The 13473-nt window shown below is 40.3% G+C and overlaps 1 protein-coding gene across 1 annotated transcript in view; it reads left to right on the top strand.

The window, feature by feature from the left end:
- The first annotated feature begins 1096 nt into the window (after positions 1–1096).
- fhod3a (formin homology 2 domain containing 3a) overlaps positions 1097–13473 on the top strand; it is a 110143-nt gene continuing 97766 nt past the window's right edge. The window contains exon 1 of the mRNA XM_087786110.1: positions 1097–1884. Coding sequence (XP_087642236.1) covers positions 1720–1884 — 165 coding nt within the window. The 5' untranslated portion in view covers positions 1097–1719. The remainder of the gene's footprint in view (positions 1885–13473) is intronic.

Below are 13473 nucleotides of genomic sequence, written 5' to 3'. Positions count from 1 at the left end.
TCAACAGCTGATCAACAGCTGATCAACAGCTGATCAACAGCTGGTCAACAGCTGATCAACAGCTGGTCAACAGCTGATCAACAGCTGATCAACAGCTGATCAACAGCTGATCAACAATCCAGTGCACAAAAAAAAAGTTGCCAAAAGTTGGTTATTCGACTAGAGATTTGTAATTGAGGTTCTCAGTTGTTCCGACAATGAAGGAAAGAGAAAATGAACCCAAAGAAAAAGACTGGCCATCAAGAGACGTCGTTACCTGGAGGCTCCACTGTTGACGCTGATGCTGAGAAATAACTCCAGCGAACGATGACTTGGAAAGAAACGTCTGAACCAAGAGTTTCTATTTATTCTGTTTTTTTAATTTATTTATTACCCAATTAATGATATTATCGTTTCAAAGTATTATTATTGAACTTGTTGTCTTGTCAACGTCTATCGTTTGTACAAATCATTTGTTCGATGAATCTAAAGTGCTTTTGAAGTTTTTCAACTATTATCGATTTAATAACTTGTTGATTTAATAATGAATGTTTATTTTATAAAGATTCAAACTATTGTTTGAATCCAGAAACACATTTAGTTGTCATTTTGTGAAAACTTTTGAATAATGATTTACTGCAGTATTTACCTTTGATAGTATAACTTCAAAACAAGATGAATTCAAGTCTGAATAATGGACTTTTTATTTTAACTATTAATGTAGTGACGCATGTTCACCACACGAGGGAGTCATTGTCGCGCAAAGTCCGTTTTCATTTTATTTCATTTCACTTCGATGTTCTGTGACGTCATCACGACACAACTGACAAATCCTTGCTGTTGTTTATTTTCTCAGAGCAGCGAGAACTAAAAATAACTTTGGTTCTAGTTTGTTTTGTTGATTGACAGGTCCAGGCTTCACGTGTTGGGGGAGGGGCGGGCAGAGGGGGCGTGGCCTGATGGATTTACTGACTCAGACTGAACTGCTCTGATCCGCTTCTGTCACACACACACACACACACACACACACACACACACACACACACACACACACACACACACACACACACAGTTGTGTGTTTCATGTGTGACACTTGACGATGCGGGTCTGTTTTTAGTCACTCAGAGATCCTGGTCTCTGCCGGACTCTTGCCTGGACTCTTCTCTGGACCCTTCTCTGGACTCTTCTCTGGACTCTTCTCTGGACCCTTCTCTGGACTCTTCTCTGGACTCTTCCCTGGACTCTTCTCTGGACTCTTCTCTGGACTCTTCTCTGGACTCTTCCCTGGACTCTTCTCTGGACTCTTCTCTGGACTCTTCTCTGGACCCTTCCCTGGACTCTTCTCTGGACTCTTCTCTGGACTCTTCTCTGGACTCTTCCCTGGACTCTTCTCTGGACTCTTCCCTGGACTCTTCTCTGGACCCTTCCCTGGACTCTTCCCTGGACTCTTCCCTGGACTCTTCTCTGGACTCTTCTCTGGACTCTTCTCTGGACTCTTCTCTGGACCCTTCCCTGGACTCTTCTCTGGACTCTTCTCTGGACCCTTCCCTGGACTCTTCTCTGGACTCTTCTCTGGACTCTTCTCTGGACTCTTCTCTGGACCCTTCCCTGGACTCTTCTCTGGACTCTTCTCTGGACTCTTCTCTGGACCCTTCCCTGGACTCTTCCCTGGACTCTTCTCTGGACCCTTCCCTGGACTCTTCCCTGGACCCTTCCCTGGACTCTTGTATGGACTCACAATGACGAGCTTCGTGTGCAGGGTTCAGTTCCTGGACGACACTGATCCTTTCAACAGCACAAACTTCCCAGAACCCACCAGACCTCCTCAGTTCTCCTTCAGAGAAGATATTCCGCTCATCAACCAACTGGCCGGAGTTCACCGCCTCATCAGAGCTCCACACAAGGTACACATTCATGTGTTCACATGTTAGACATTCATGTGTTCATGTGTTAGACAGTCATGTGTTCACGTGTTAGACAGTCATGTGTTCACATGTTAGACATTCATGTGTTCATGTGTTAGACAGTCATGTGTTCATGTGTTAGACAGTCATGTGTTCACGTGTTAGACAGTCATGTGTTCATGTGTTAGACAGTCATGTGTTCACATGTTAGACAGTCATGTGTTCACGTGTTAGACAGTCATGTGTTCATGTGTTAGACAGTCATGTGTTCATGTGTTAGACAGTCATGTGTTCACATGTTAGACAGTCATGTGTTCACGTGTTAGACAGTCATGTGTTCATGTGTTAGACAGTCATGTGTTCACATGTTAGACAGTCATGTGTTCACATGTTAGACAGTCATGTGTTCACATGTTAGACAGTCATGTGTTCACATGTTAGACAGTCATGTGTTCATGTGTTAGACAGTCATGTGTTCATGTGTTAGACAGTCATGTGTTCACATGTTAGACAGTCATGTGTTCATGTGTTAGACAGTCATGTGTTCACATGTTAGACAGTCATGTGTTCACGTGTTAGATAGTCATGTGTTCATGTGTTAGACAGTCATGTGTTCACATGTTAGACAGTCATGTGTTCATGTGTTAGACAGTCATGTGTTCATGTGTTAGACAGTCATGTGTTCATGTGTTAGAGAGTCATGTGTTCACATGTTAGACAGTCATGTGTTCATGTGTTAGACAGTCATGTGTTCACATGTTAGACAGTCATGTGTTCATGTGTTAGACAGTCATGTGTTCACATGTTAGACAGTCATGTGTTCATGTGTTAGACAGTCATGTGTTCACATGTTAGACAGTCATGTGTTCATGTGTTAGACAGTCATGTGTTCATGTGTTAGACAGTCATGTGTTCATGTGTTAGAGAGTCATGTGTTCACATGTTAGACAGTCATGTGTTCACATGTTAGACAGTCATGTGTTCATGTGTTAGACAGTCATGTGTTCATGTGTTAGACAGTCATGTGTTCACATGTTAGACAGTCATGTGTTCATGTGTTAGACAGTCATGTGTTCACATGTTAGACAGTCATGTGTTCACGTGTTAGATAGTCATGTGTTCATGTGTTAGACAGTCATGTGTTCACATGTTAGACAGTCATGTGTTCATGTGTTAGACAGTCATGTGTTCATGTGTTAGACAGTCATGTGTTCATGTGTTAGAGAGTCATGTGTTCACATGTTAGACAGTCATGTGTTCATGTGTTAGACAGTCATGTGTTCACATGTTAGACAGTCATGTGTTCATGTGTTAGACAGTCATGTGTTCACATGTTAGACAGTCATGTGTTCATGTGTTAGACAGTCATGTGTTCATGTGTTAGACAGTCATGTGTTCATGTGTTAGAGAGTCATGTGTTCACATGTTAGACAGTCATGTGTTCACATGTTAGACAGTCATGTGTTCATGTGTTAGACAGTCATGTGTTCACATGTTAGACAGTCATGTGTTCATGTGTTAGACAGTCATGTGTTCACATGTTAGACAGTCATGTGTTCATGTGTTAGACAGTCATGTGTTCACATGTTAGACAGTCATGTGTTCATGTGTTAGACAGTCATGTGTTCATGTGTTAGACAGTCATGTGTTCATGTGTTAGAGAGTCATGTGTTCACATGTTAGACAGTCATGTGTTCACGTGTTAGACAGTCATGTGTTCATGTGTTAGACAGTCATGTGTTCACATGTTAGACAGTCATGTGTTCATGTGTGTACATGTAATATTCCCAGAAGAAGAACTTGTTTCCTTCATGTACAACAAGTGTTCTATGTGGTAGAACTTCAGTTCCTGAAGCACCTTCATCTGCCGGTGGCTTCATGAGTGAGGATCAGAGGAACAACCAGTTGCACTAGAAAGTCACTTCTGTGCCTTCGATGATCTTCAGACAGTCGCGAGTTCAAATCCAGCTCAACTTCTTCCTGTTCTTCCTGTTCTTCCTGTTCTTCATGTTCTTCATGTTCTTCATGTTCTTCATGTTCTTCATGTTCTTCATGTTCTTCATGACTCCAGTGAAAGACTCTAATTATACTCAAGTGATCATGTGACAGTGACAGCTGCGCCCGGAGTGAAACCAGAGACTCTGAGCTGAGAGACCGAAGAGTCCAGACCTTTAGCTGAGAGACTTTACCACAGGCCAGGAGACATTTGGAAAGTGACCTTCAAGATCTACAAGTGGAAGTGTAGATGTTACTGGAGTGAAGAACAAGTGATGAGAGGAGCAGATGTAGATGTTACTGGAGTGAAGAACAAGTGATGAGAGGAGCAGGTGTAGATGTTACTGGAGTGAAGAACAAGTGATGAGAGGAGCAGATGTAGATGTTACTGGAGTGAAGAACAAGTGATGACAGGAGCAGGTTTAGATGTTACTGGAGTGAAGAACAAGTGATGAGAGGAGCAGGTGTAGATGTTACTGGAGTGAAGAACAAGTGATGAGAGGAGCAGATGTAGATGTTACTGGAGTGAAGAACAAGTGATGAGAGGAGCAGATGTAGATGTTACTGGAGTGAAGAACAAGTGATGAGAGGAGCAGATGTAGATGTTACTGGAGTGAAGAACAAGTGATGAGAGGAGCAGGTGTAGATGTTACTGGAGTGAAGAACAAGTGATGAGAGGAGCAGGTGTAGATGTTACTGGAGTGAAGAACAAGTGATGAGAGGAGCAGGTGTAGATGTTACTGGAGTGAAGAACAAGTGATGAGAGGAGCAGGTGTAGATGTTACTGGAGTGAAGAACAAGTGATGAGAGGAGCAGGTGTAGATGTTACTGGAGTGAAGAACAAGTGATGAGAGGAGCAGATGTAGATGTTACTGGAGTGAAGAACAAGTGATGAGAGGAGCAGATGTAGATGTTACTGGAGTGAAGAACAAGTGATGAGAGGAGCAGATGTAGATGTTACTGGAGTGAAGAACAAGTGATGAGAGGAGCAGATGTAGATGTTACTGGAGTGAAGAACAAGTGATGAGAGGAGCAGATGTAGATGTTACTGGAGTGAAGAACAAGTGATGAGAGGAGCAGGTGTAGATGTTACTGGAGTGAAGAACAAGTGATGAGAGGAGCAGATGTAGATGTTACTGGAGTGAAGAACAAGTGATGAGAGGAGCAGATGTAGATGTTACTGGAGTGAAGAACAAGTGTTGAGAGGAGCAGATGTAGATGTTACTGGAGTGAAGAACAAGTGATGAGAGGAGCAGATGTAGATGTTACTGGAGTGAAGAACAAGTGATGAGAGGAGCAGGTGTAGATGTTACTGGAGTGAAGAACAAGTGATGAGAGGAGCAGGTGTAGATGTTACTGGAGTGAAGAACAAGTGATGAGAGGAGCAGATGTAGATGTTACTGGAGTGAAGAACAAGTGATGAGAGGAGCAGGTGTAGATGTTACTGGAGTGAAGAACAAGTGATGAGAGGAGCAGGTGTAGATGTTACTGGAGTGAAGAACAAGTGATGAGAGGAGCAGATGTAGATGTTACTGGAGTGAAGAACAAGTGATGAGAGGAGCAGATGTAGATGTTACTGGAGTGAAGAACAAGTGATGAGAGGAGCAGATGTAGATGTTACTGGAGTGAAGAACAAGTGATGAGAGGAGCAGATGTAGATGTTACTGGAGTGAAGAACAAGTGATGAGAGGAGCAGGTGTAGATGTTACTGGAGTGAAGAACAAGTGATGAGAGGAGCAGATGTAGATGTTACTGGAGTGAAGAACAAGTGATGAGAGGAGCAGATGTAGATGTTACTGGAGTGAAGAACAAGTGATGAGAGGAGCAGATGTAGATGTTACTGGAGTGAAGAACAAGTGATGAGAGGAGCAGGTGTAGATGTTACTGGAGTGAAGAACAAGTGATGAGAGGAGCAGATGTAGATGTTACTGGAGTGAAGAACAAGTGATGAGAGGAGCAGATGTAGATGTTACTGGAGTGAAGAACAAGTGATGAGAGGAGCAGATGTAGATGTTACTGGAGTGAAGAACAAGTGATGAGAGGAGCAGGTGTAGATGTTACTGGAGTGAAGAACAAGTGATGAGAGGAGCAGATGTAGATGTTACTGGAGTGAAGAACAAGTGATGAGAGGAGCAGATGTAGATGTTACTGGAGTGAAGAACAAGTGATGAGAGGAGCAGGTGTAGATGTTACTGGAGTGAAGAACAAGTGATGAGAGGAGCAGGTGTAGATGTTACTGGAGTGAAGAACAAGTGATGAGAGGAGCAGGTGTAGATGTTACTGGAGTGAAGAACAAGTGATGAGAGGAGCAGATGTAGATGTTACTGGAGTGAAGAACAAGTGATGAGAGGAGCAGGTGTAGATGTTACTGGAGTGAAGAACAAGTGATGAGAGGAGCAGGTGTAGATGTTACTGGAGTGAAGAACAAGTGATGAGAGGAGCAGGTGTAGATGTTACTGGAGTGAAGAACAAGTGATGAGAGGAGCAGGTGTAGATGTTACTGGAGTGAAGAACAAGTGATGAGAGGAGCAGGTGTAGATGTTACTGGAGTGAAGAACAAGTGATGAGAGGAGCAGGTGTAGATGTTACTGGAGTGAAGAACAAGTGATGAGAGGAGCAGGTGTAGATGTTACTGGAGTGAAGAACAAGTGATGAGAGGAGCAGATGTAGATGTTACTGGAGTGAAGAACAAGTGATGAGAGGAGCAGATGTAGATGTTACTGGAGTGAAGAACAAGTGATGAGAGGAGCAGATGTAGATGTTACTGGAGTGAAGAACAAGTGATGAGAGGAGCAGATGTAGATGTTACTGGAGTGAAGAACAAGTGATGAGAGGAGCAGATGTAGATGTTACTGGAGTGAAGAACAAGTGATGAGAGGAGCAGGTGTAGATGTTACTGGAGTGAAGAACAAGTGATGAGAGGAGCAGATGTAGATGTTACTGGAGTGAAGAACAAGTGATGAGAGGAGCAGGTGTAGATGTTACTGGAGTGAAGAACAAGTGATGAGAGGAGCAGATGTAGATGTTACTGGAGTGAAGAACAAGTGATGAGAGGAGCAGATGTAGATGTTACTGGAGTGAAGAACAAGTGATGAGAGGAGCAGATGTAGATGTTACTGGAGTGAAGAACAAGTAATGAAAGGAGCAGATGTAGATGTTACTGGAGTGAAGAACAAGTGATGAGAGGAGCAGATGTAGATGTTACTGGAGTGAAGAACAAGTGATGAGAGGAGCAGGTGTAGATGTTACTGGAGTGAAGAACAAGTGATGAGAGGAGCAGATGTAGATGTTACTGGAGTGAAGAACAAGTGATGAGAGGAGCAGGTGTAGATGTTAATGGAGTGAAGAACAAGTGATGAGAGGAGCAGATGTAGATGTTACTGGAGTGAAGAACAAGTGATGAGAGGAGCAGATGTAGATGTTACTGGAGTGAAGAACAAGTGATGAGAGGAGCAGATGTAGATGTTACTGGAGTGAAGAACAAGTGATGAGAGGAGCAGGTGTAGATGTTACTGGAGTGAAGAACAAGTGATGAGAGGAGCAGATGTAGATGTTACTGGAGTGAAGAACAAGTAATGAAAGGAGCAGATGTAGATGTTACTGGAGTGAAGAACAAGTGATGAGAGGAGCAGATGTAGATGTTACTGGAGTGAAGAACAAGTGATGAGAGGAGCAGATGTAGATGTTACTGGAGTGAAGAACAAGTGATGAGAGGAGCAGGTGTAGATGTTACTGGAGTGAAGAACAAGTGATGAGAGGAGCAGATGTAGATGTTACTGGAGTGAAGAACAAGTGATGAGAGGAGCAGATGTAGATGTTACTGGAGTGAAGAACAAGTGATGAGAGGAGCAGGTGTAGATGTTACTGGAGTGAAGAACAAGTGATGAGAGGAGCAGATGTAGATGTTACTGGAGTGAAGAACAAGTGATGAGAGGAGCAGATGTAGATGTTACTGGAGTGAAGAACAAGTGATGAGAGGAGCAGATGTAGATGTTACTGGAGTGAAGAACAAGTGATGAGAGGAGCAGATGTAGATGTTACTGGAGTGAAGAACAAGTGATGAGAGGAGCAGATGTAGATGTTACTGGAGTGAAGAACAAGTGATGAGAGGAGCAGGTGTAGATGTTACTGGAGTGAAGAACAAGTGATGAGAGGAGCAGATGTAGATGTTAATGGAGTGAAGAACAAGTGATGAGAGGAGCAGGTGTAGATGTTACTGGAGTGAAGAACAAGTGATGAGAGGAGCAGATGTAGATGTTACTGGAGTGAAGAACAAGTGATGAGAGGAGCAGATGTAGATGTTACTGGAGTGAAGAACAAGTGATGAGAGGAGCAGATGTAGATGTTACTGGAGTGAAGAACAAGTGATGAGAGGAGCAGGTGTAGATGTTACTGGAGTGAAGAACAAGTGATGAGAGGAGCAGATGTAGATGTTACTGGAGTGAAGAACAAGTGATGAGAGGAGCAGATGTAGATGTTACTGGAGTGAAGAACAAGTGATGAGAGGAGCAGATGTAGATGTTACTGGAGTGAAGAACAAGTGATGAGAGGAGCAGATGTAGATGTTACTGGAGTGAAGAACAAGTGATGAGAGGAGCAGATGTAGATGTTACTGGAGTGAAGAACAAGTGATGAGAGGAGCAGATGTAGATGTTAATGGAGTGAAGAACAAGTGATGAGAGGAGCAGGTGTAGATGTTACTGGAGTGAAGAACAAGTGATGAGAGGAGCAGGTGTAGATGTTACTGGAGTGAAGAACAAGTGATGAGAGGAGCAGATGTAGATGTTACTGGAGTGAAGAACAAGTGATGAGAGGAGCAGATGTAGATGTTACTGGAGTGAAGAACAAGTGATGAGAGGAGCAGATGTAGATGTTACTGGAGTGAAGAACAAGTGATGAGAGGAGCAGATGTAGATGTAGATGTTACTGGAGTGAAGAACAAGTGATGAGAGGAGCAGGTGTAGATGTTACTGGAGTGAAGAACAAGTGATGAGAGGAGCAGATGTAGATGTTACTGGAGTGAAGAACAAGTGATGAGAGGAGCAGGTGTAGATGTTACTGGAGTGAAGAACAAGTGATGAGAGGAGCAGGTGTAGATGTTACTGGAGTGAAGAACAAGTGATGAGAGGAGCAGGTGTAGATGTTACTGGAGTGAAGAACAAGTGATGAGAGGAGCAGATGTAGATGTTACTGGAGTGAAGAACAAGTGATGAGAGGAGCAGGTGTAGATGTTACTGGAGTGAAGAACAAGTGATGAGAGGAGCAGATGTAGATGTTACTGGAGTGAAGAACAAGTGATGAGAGGAGCAGATGTAGATGTTACTGGAGTGAAGAACAAGTGATGAGAGGAGCAGATGTAGATGTTACTGGAGTGAAGAACAAGTGATGAGAGGAGCAGATGTAGATGTTACTGGAGTGAAGAACAAGTGATGAGAGGAGCAGGTGTAGATGTTACTGGAGTGAAGAACAAGTGATGAGAGGAGCAGATGTAGATGTTACTGGAGTGAAGAACAAGTGATGAGAGGAGCAGGTGTAGATGTTACTGGAGTGAAGAACAAGTGATGAGAGGAGCAGATGTAGATGTTACTGGAGTGAAGAACAAGTGATGAGAGGAGCAGATGTAGATGTTACTGGAGTGAAGAACAAGTGATGAGAGGAGCAGATGTAGATGTTACTGGAGTGAAGAACAAGTGATGAGAGGAGCAGATGTAGATGTTACTGGAGTGAAGAACAAGTGATGAGAGGAGCAGATGTAGATGTTACTGGAGTGAAGAACAAGTGATGAGAGGAGCAGATGTAGATGTTACTGGAGTGAAGAACAAGTGATGAGAGGAGCAGGTGTAGATGTTACTGGAGTGAAGAACAAGTGATGAGAGGAGCAGATGTAGATGTTACTGGAGTGAAGAACAAGTGATGAGAGGAGCAGATGTAGATGTTACTGGAGTGAAGAACAAGTGATGAGAGGAGCAGATGTAGATGTTACTGGAGTGAAGAACAAGTGATGAGAGGAGCAGGTGTAGATGTTACTGGAGTGAAGAACAAGTGATGAGAGGAGCAGATGTAGATGTTACTGGAGTGAAGAACAAGTGATGAGAGGAGCAGGTGTAGATGTTACTGGAGTGAAGAACAAGTGATGAGAGGAGCAGATGTAGATGTTAATGGAGTGAAGAACAAGTGATGAGAGGAGCAGGTGTAGATGTTACTGGAGTGAAGAACAAGTGATGAGAGGAGCAGGTGTAGATGTTACTGGAGTGAAGAACAAGTGATGAGAGGAGCAGGTGTAGATGTTACTGGAGTGAAGAACAAGTGATGAGAGGAGCAGGTGTAGATGTAGATGTTACTGGAGTGAAGAACAAGTGATGAGAGGAGCAGATGTAGATGTTACTGGAGTGAAGAACAAGTGATGAGAGGAGCAGATGTAGATGTTACTGGAGTGAAGAACAAGTGATGAGAGGAGCAGATGTAGATGTTACTGGAGTGAAGAACAAGTGATGAGAGGAGCAGGTGTAGATGTTACTGGAGTGAAGAACAAGTGATGAGAGGAGCAGATGTAGATGTTACTGGAGTGAAGAACAAGTGATGAGAGGAGCAGGTGTAGATGTTACTGGAGTGAAGAACAAGTGATGAGAGGAGCAGATGTAGATGTTACTGGAGTGAAGAACAAGTGATGAGAGGAGCAGATGTAGATGTTACTGGAGTGAAGAACAAGTGATGAGAGGAGCAGATGTAGATGTTACTGGAGTGAAGAACAAGTGATGAGAGGAGCAGATGTAGATGTTACTGGAGTGAAGAACAAGTGATGAGAGGAGCAGATGTAGATGTTACTGGAGTGAAGAACAAGTGATGAGAGGAGCAGATGTAGATGTTACTGGAGTGAAGAACAAGTGATGAGAGGAGCAGGTGTAGATGTTACTGGAGTGAAGAACAAGTGATGAGAGGAGCAGATGTAGATGTTACTGGAGTGAAGAACAAGTGATGAGAGGAGCAGATGTAGATGTTACTGGAGTGAAGAACAAGTGATGAGAGGAGCAGATGTAGATGTTACTGGAGTGAAGAACAAGTGATGAGAGGAGCAGGTGTAGATGTTACTGGAGTGAAGAACAAGTGATGAGAGGAGCAGATGTAGATGTTACTGGAGTGAAGAACAAGTGATGAGAGGAGCAGGTGTAGATGTTACTGGAGTGAAGAACAAGTGATGAGAGGAGCAGATGTAGATGTTAATGGAGTGAAGAACAAGTGATGAGAGGAGCAGGTGTAGATGTTACTGGAGTGAAGAACAAGTGATGAGAGGAGCAGGTGTAGATGTTACTGGAGTGAAGAACAAGTGATGAGAGGAGCAGGTGTAGATGTTACTGGAGTGAAGAACAAGTGATGAGAGGAGCAGGTGTAGATGTTACTGGAGTGAAGAACAAGTGATGAGAGGAGCAGGTGTAGATGTTACTGGAGTGAAGAACAAGTGATGAGAGGAGCAGATGTAGATGTTACTGGAGTGAAGAACAAGTGATGAGAGGAGCAGGTGTAGATGTAGATGTTACTAGCACTAATAATACTAATAATCTTAGTAATAATCATAGTAATAATCATAGTATTAATCATAGTAATAATCATAGTAATAATAATAGTAATAATCATAGTTATAATCATAGTAATAATCATAGTAATAATAATAGTAATAATCATTGTTATAATCATAGTAATAATCGTAGTAATAATCATAGTAATAATCGTAGTAATAATCATAGTAATAATAATAGTAATAAACACAGCAATAATAATCCTAATAATCATAGTAATAATCATAGTAATAATAATAGTAATAATCATAGTATTAATCATAGTAATAATCATAGTTATAATCATAGTAATAATCATAGTATTAATCATAGTAATAATCATAGTAATAATCATAGTAATAATCATAGTATTAATCATAGTAATAATCATAGTAATAATAATAGTAATAATCATAGTAATAATAATAATAATAATCATAGTAATAATCATAGTAATAATAATAGTAATAATCATAGTTATAATCATAGTAATAATCATAGTAATAATCATAGTAATAATCGTAGTAATAATCATAATAATAATCATAGTAATAATCGTAGTAATAATCATAGTAATAATCATAGTAATAATCATAGTAATAATCGTAGTAATAATCATAGTAATAATAATAGTAATAAACACAGCAATAATAATCCTAATAATCATAGATATAATCATAGTAATAATAATAGTAATAATCATAGTATTAATCATAGTAATAATCATAGTAATAATAATAGAAATAATCATAGTAATAATAATAGTAATAATCATAGTATTAATCATAGTAATAGTAATAATCATACTTATATAGTTATTATATATAGTTATTATGAGTAATAATCATAGTATTAATCACAATAATAGTAATAATCATACTTATAATAATAGTAATAATCATATTAATAATATTAATAATAATATAAGTAATAATATTAGTAATAATATTAGTAATAATAATAGTTATAATCATAGTAATAATCATACTTATAATAATAGTAATAATATTAGTAATAATATTAGTAATAATATTAGTAATAATAATAGTTATAATCATAGTAATAATCATACTTATAATAATAGTAATAATCATAGTAATAATATTAGTAATAATATAAGTAATAATATTAGTAATACTATTAGTAATACTATTAGTAATAATAATATTTATAATCATAGTAATAATCATAGTAATAATCATACTTATAATAATAGTAATAATATTAATAATAATATTAGTAATAATAATAGTTACTGTATAATCATAGTAATAATAATAGTAATAATCATAGTAATAATCATTGTAATAATCATAGTAATAATCATAGTAATAATCATACTAATAATATTGTAATAATCATAGTAATAATCATAGTATTAATCCTAGTAATACTCATAGCAATAATATTGTTAATACTTGTAAAATACTTTGATAATACTTGTCCACATGTCAACATGCTGCAGTGACACACGTCACTACATCAACAAACCGTCTCCTGTCGTTAGCTTGTTGTCGTAGCATCTACGTGTCACATGACTTCAGGCGACCTTGTAATGAAGACCGTTGTTGGTTCAGTGACCCACGAGCCAGGGCTTGAACCAATGCAAACAGGAAGTGAAAGTGGACGCACAACGACGCCGGGACAGCGACAACAACACAACAGTGATTAAAGGCGGACAGATGGCTCGACAACACAGATTACAGGATCACAGCGACACACTTGTGAGCTTCAGTGTGTGTAGTGTGTTCACCACAGTGATCGCACAAACACACAACTGTTGTCGTATCATTGTGTGTTTGTTAAGGTTTATGTGTGTGTGTGTGTGTGTTTGTTAAAGTGTGTATGTGTGTGTTTGTTAAAGTGTGTATGTGTGTGTTTGTAAAAGTGTGTGTGTGTGTTTGTTAAAGTGTGTGTGTGTGTGTGTGTGTTTGTTAAAGTGTGTATGTGTGTGTTTGTTAAAGTGTGTGTGTGTGTGTGTGTGTGTGTGTTTGTTAAAGTGTGTGTGTGTGTTTGTTAAAGTGTGTATGTGTGTGTTTGC

This window comes from Callionymus lyra, chromosome 3 (assembly GCF_982586985.1).
Source record: "Callionymus lyra chromosome 3, fCalLyr1.hap1.1, whole genome shotgun sequence".
NCBI classification, from domain to species: domain Eukaryota; kingdom Metazoa; phylum Chordata; class Actinopteri; order Syngnathiformes; family Callionymidae; genus Callionymus; species Callionymus lyra.
This window is presented reverse-complemented; position numbering and strand designations above follow the sequence as displayed.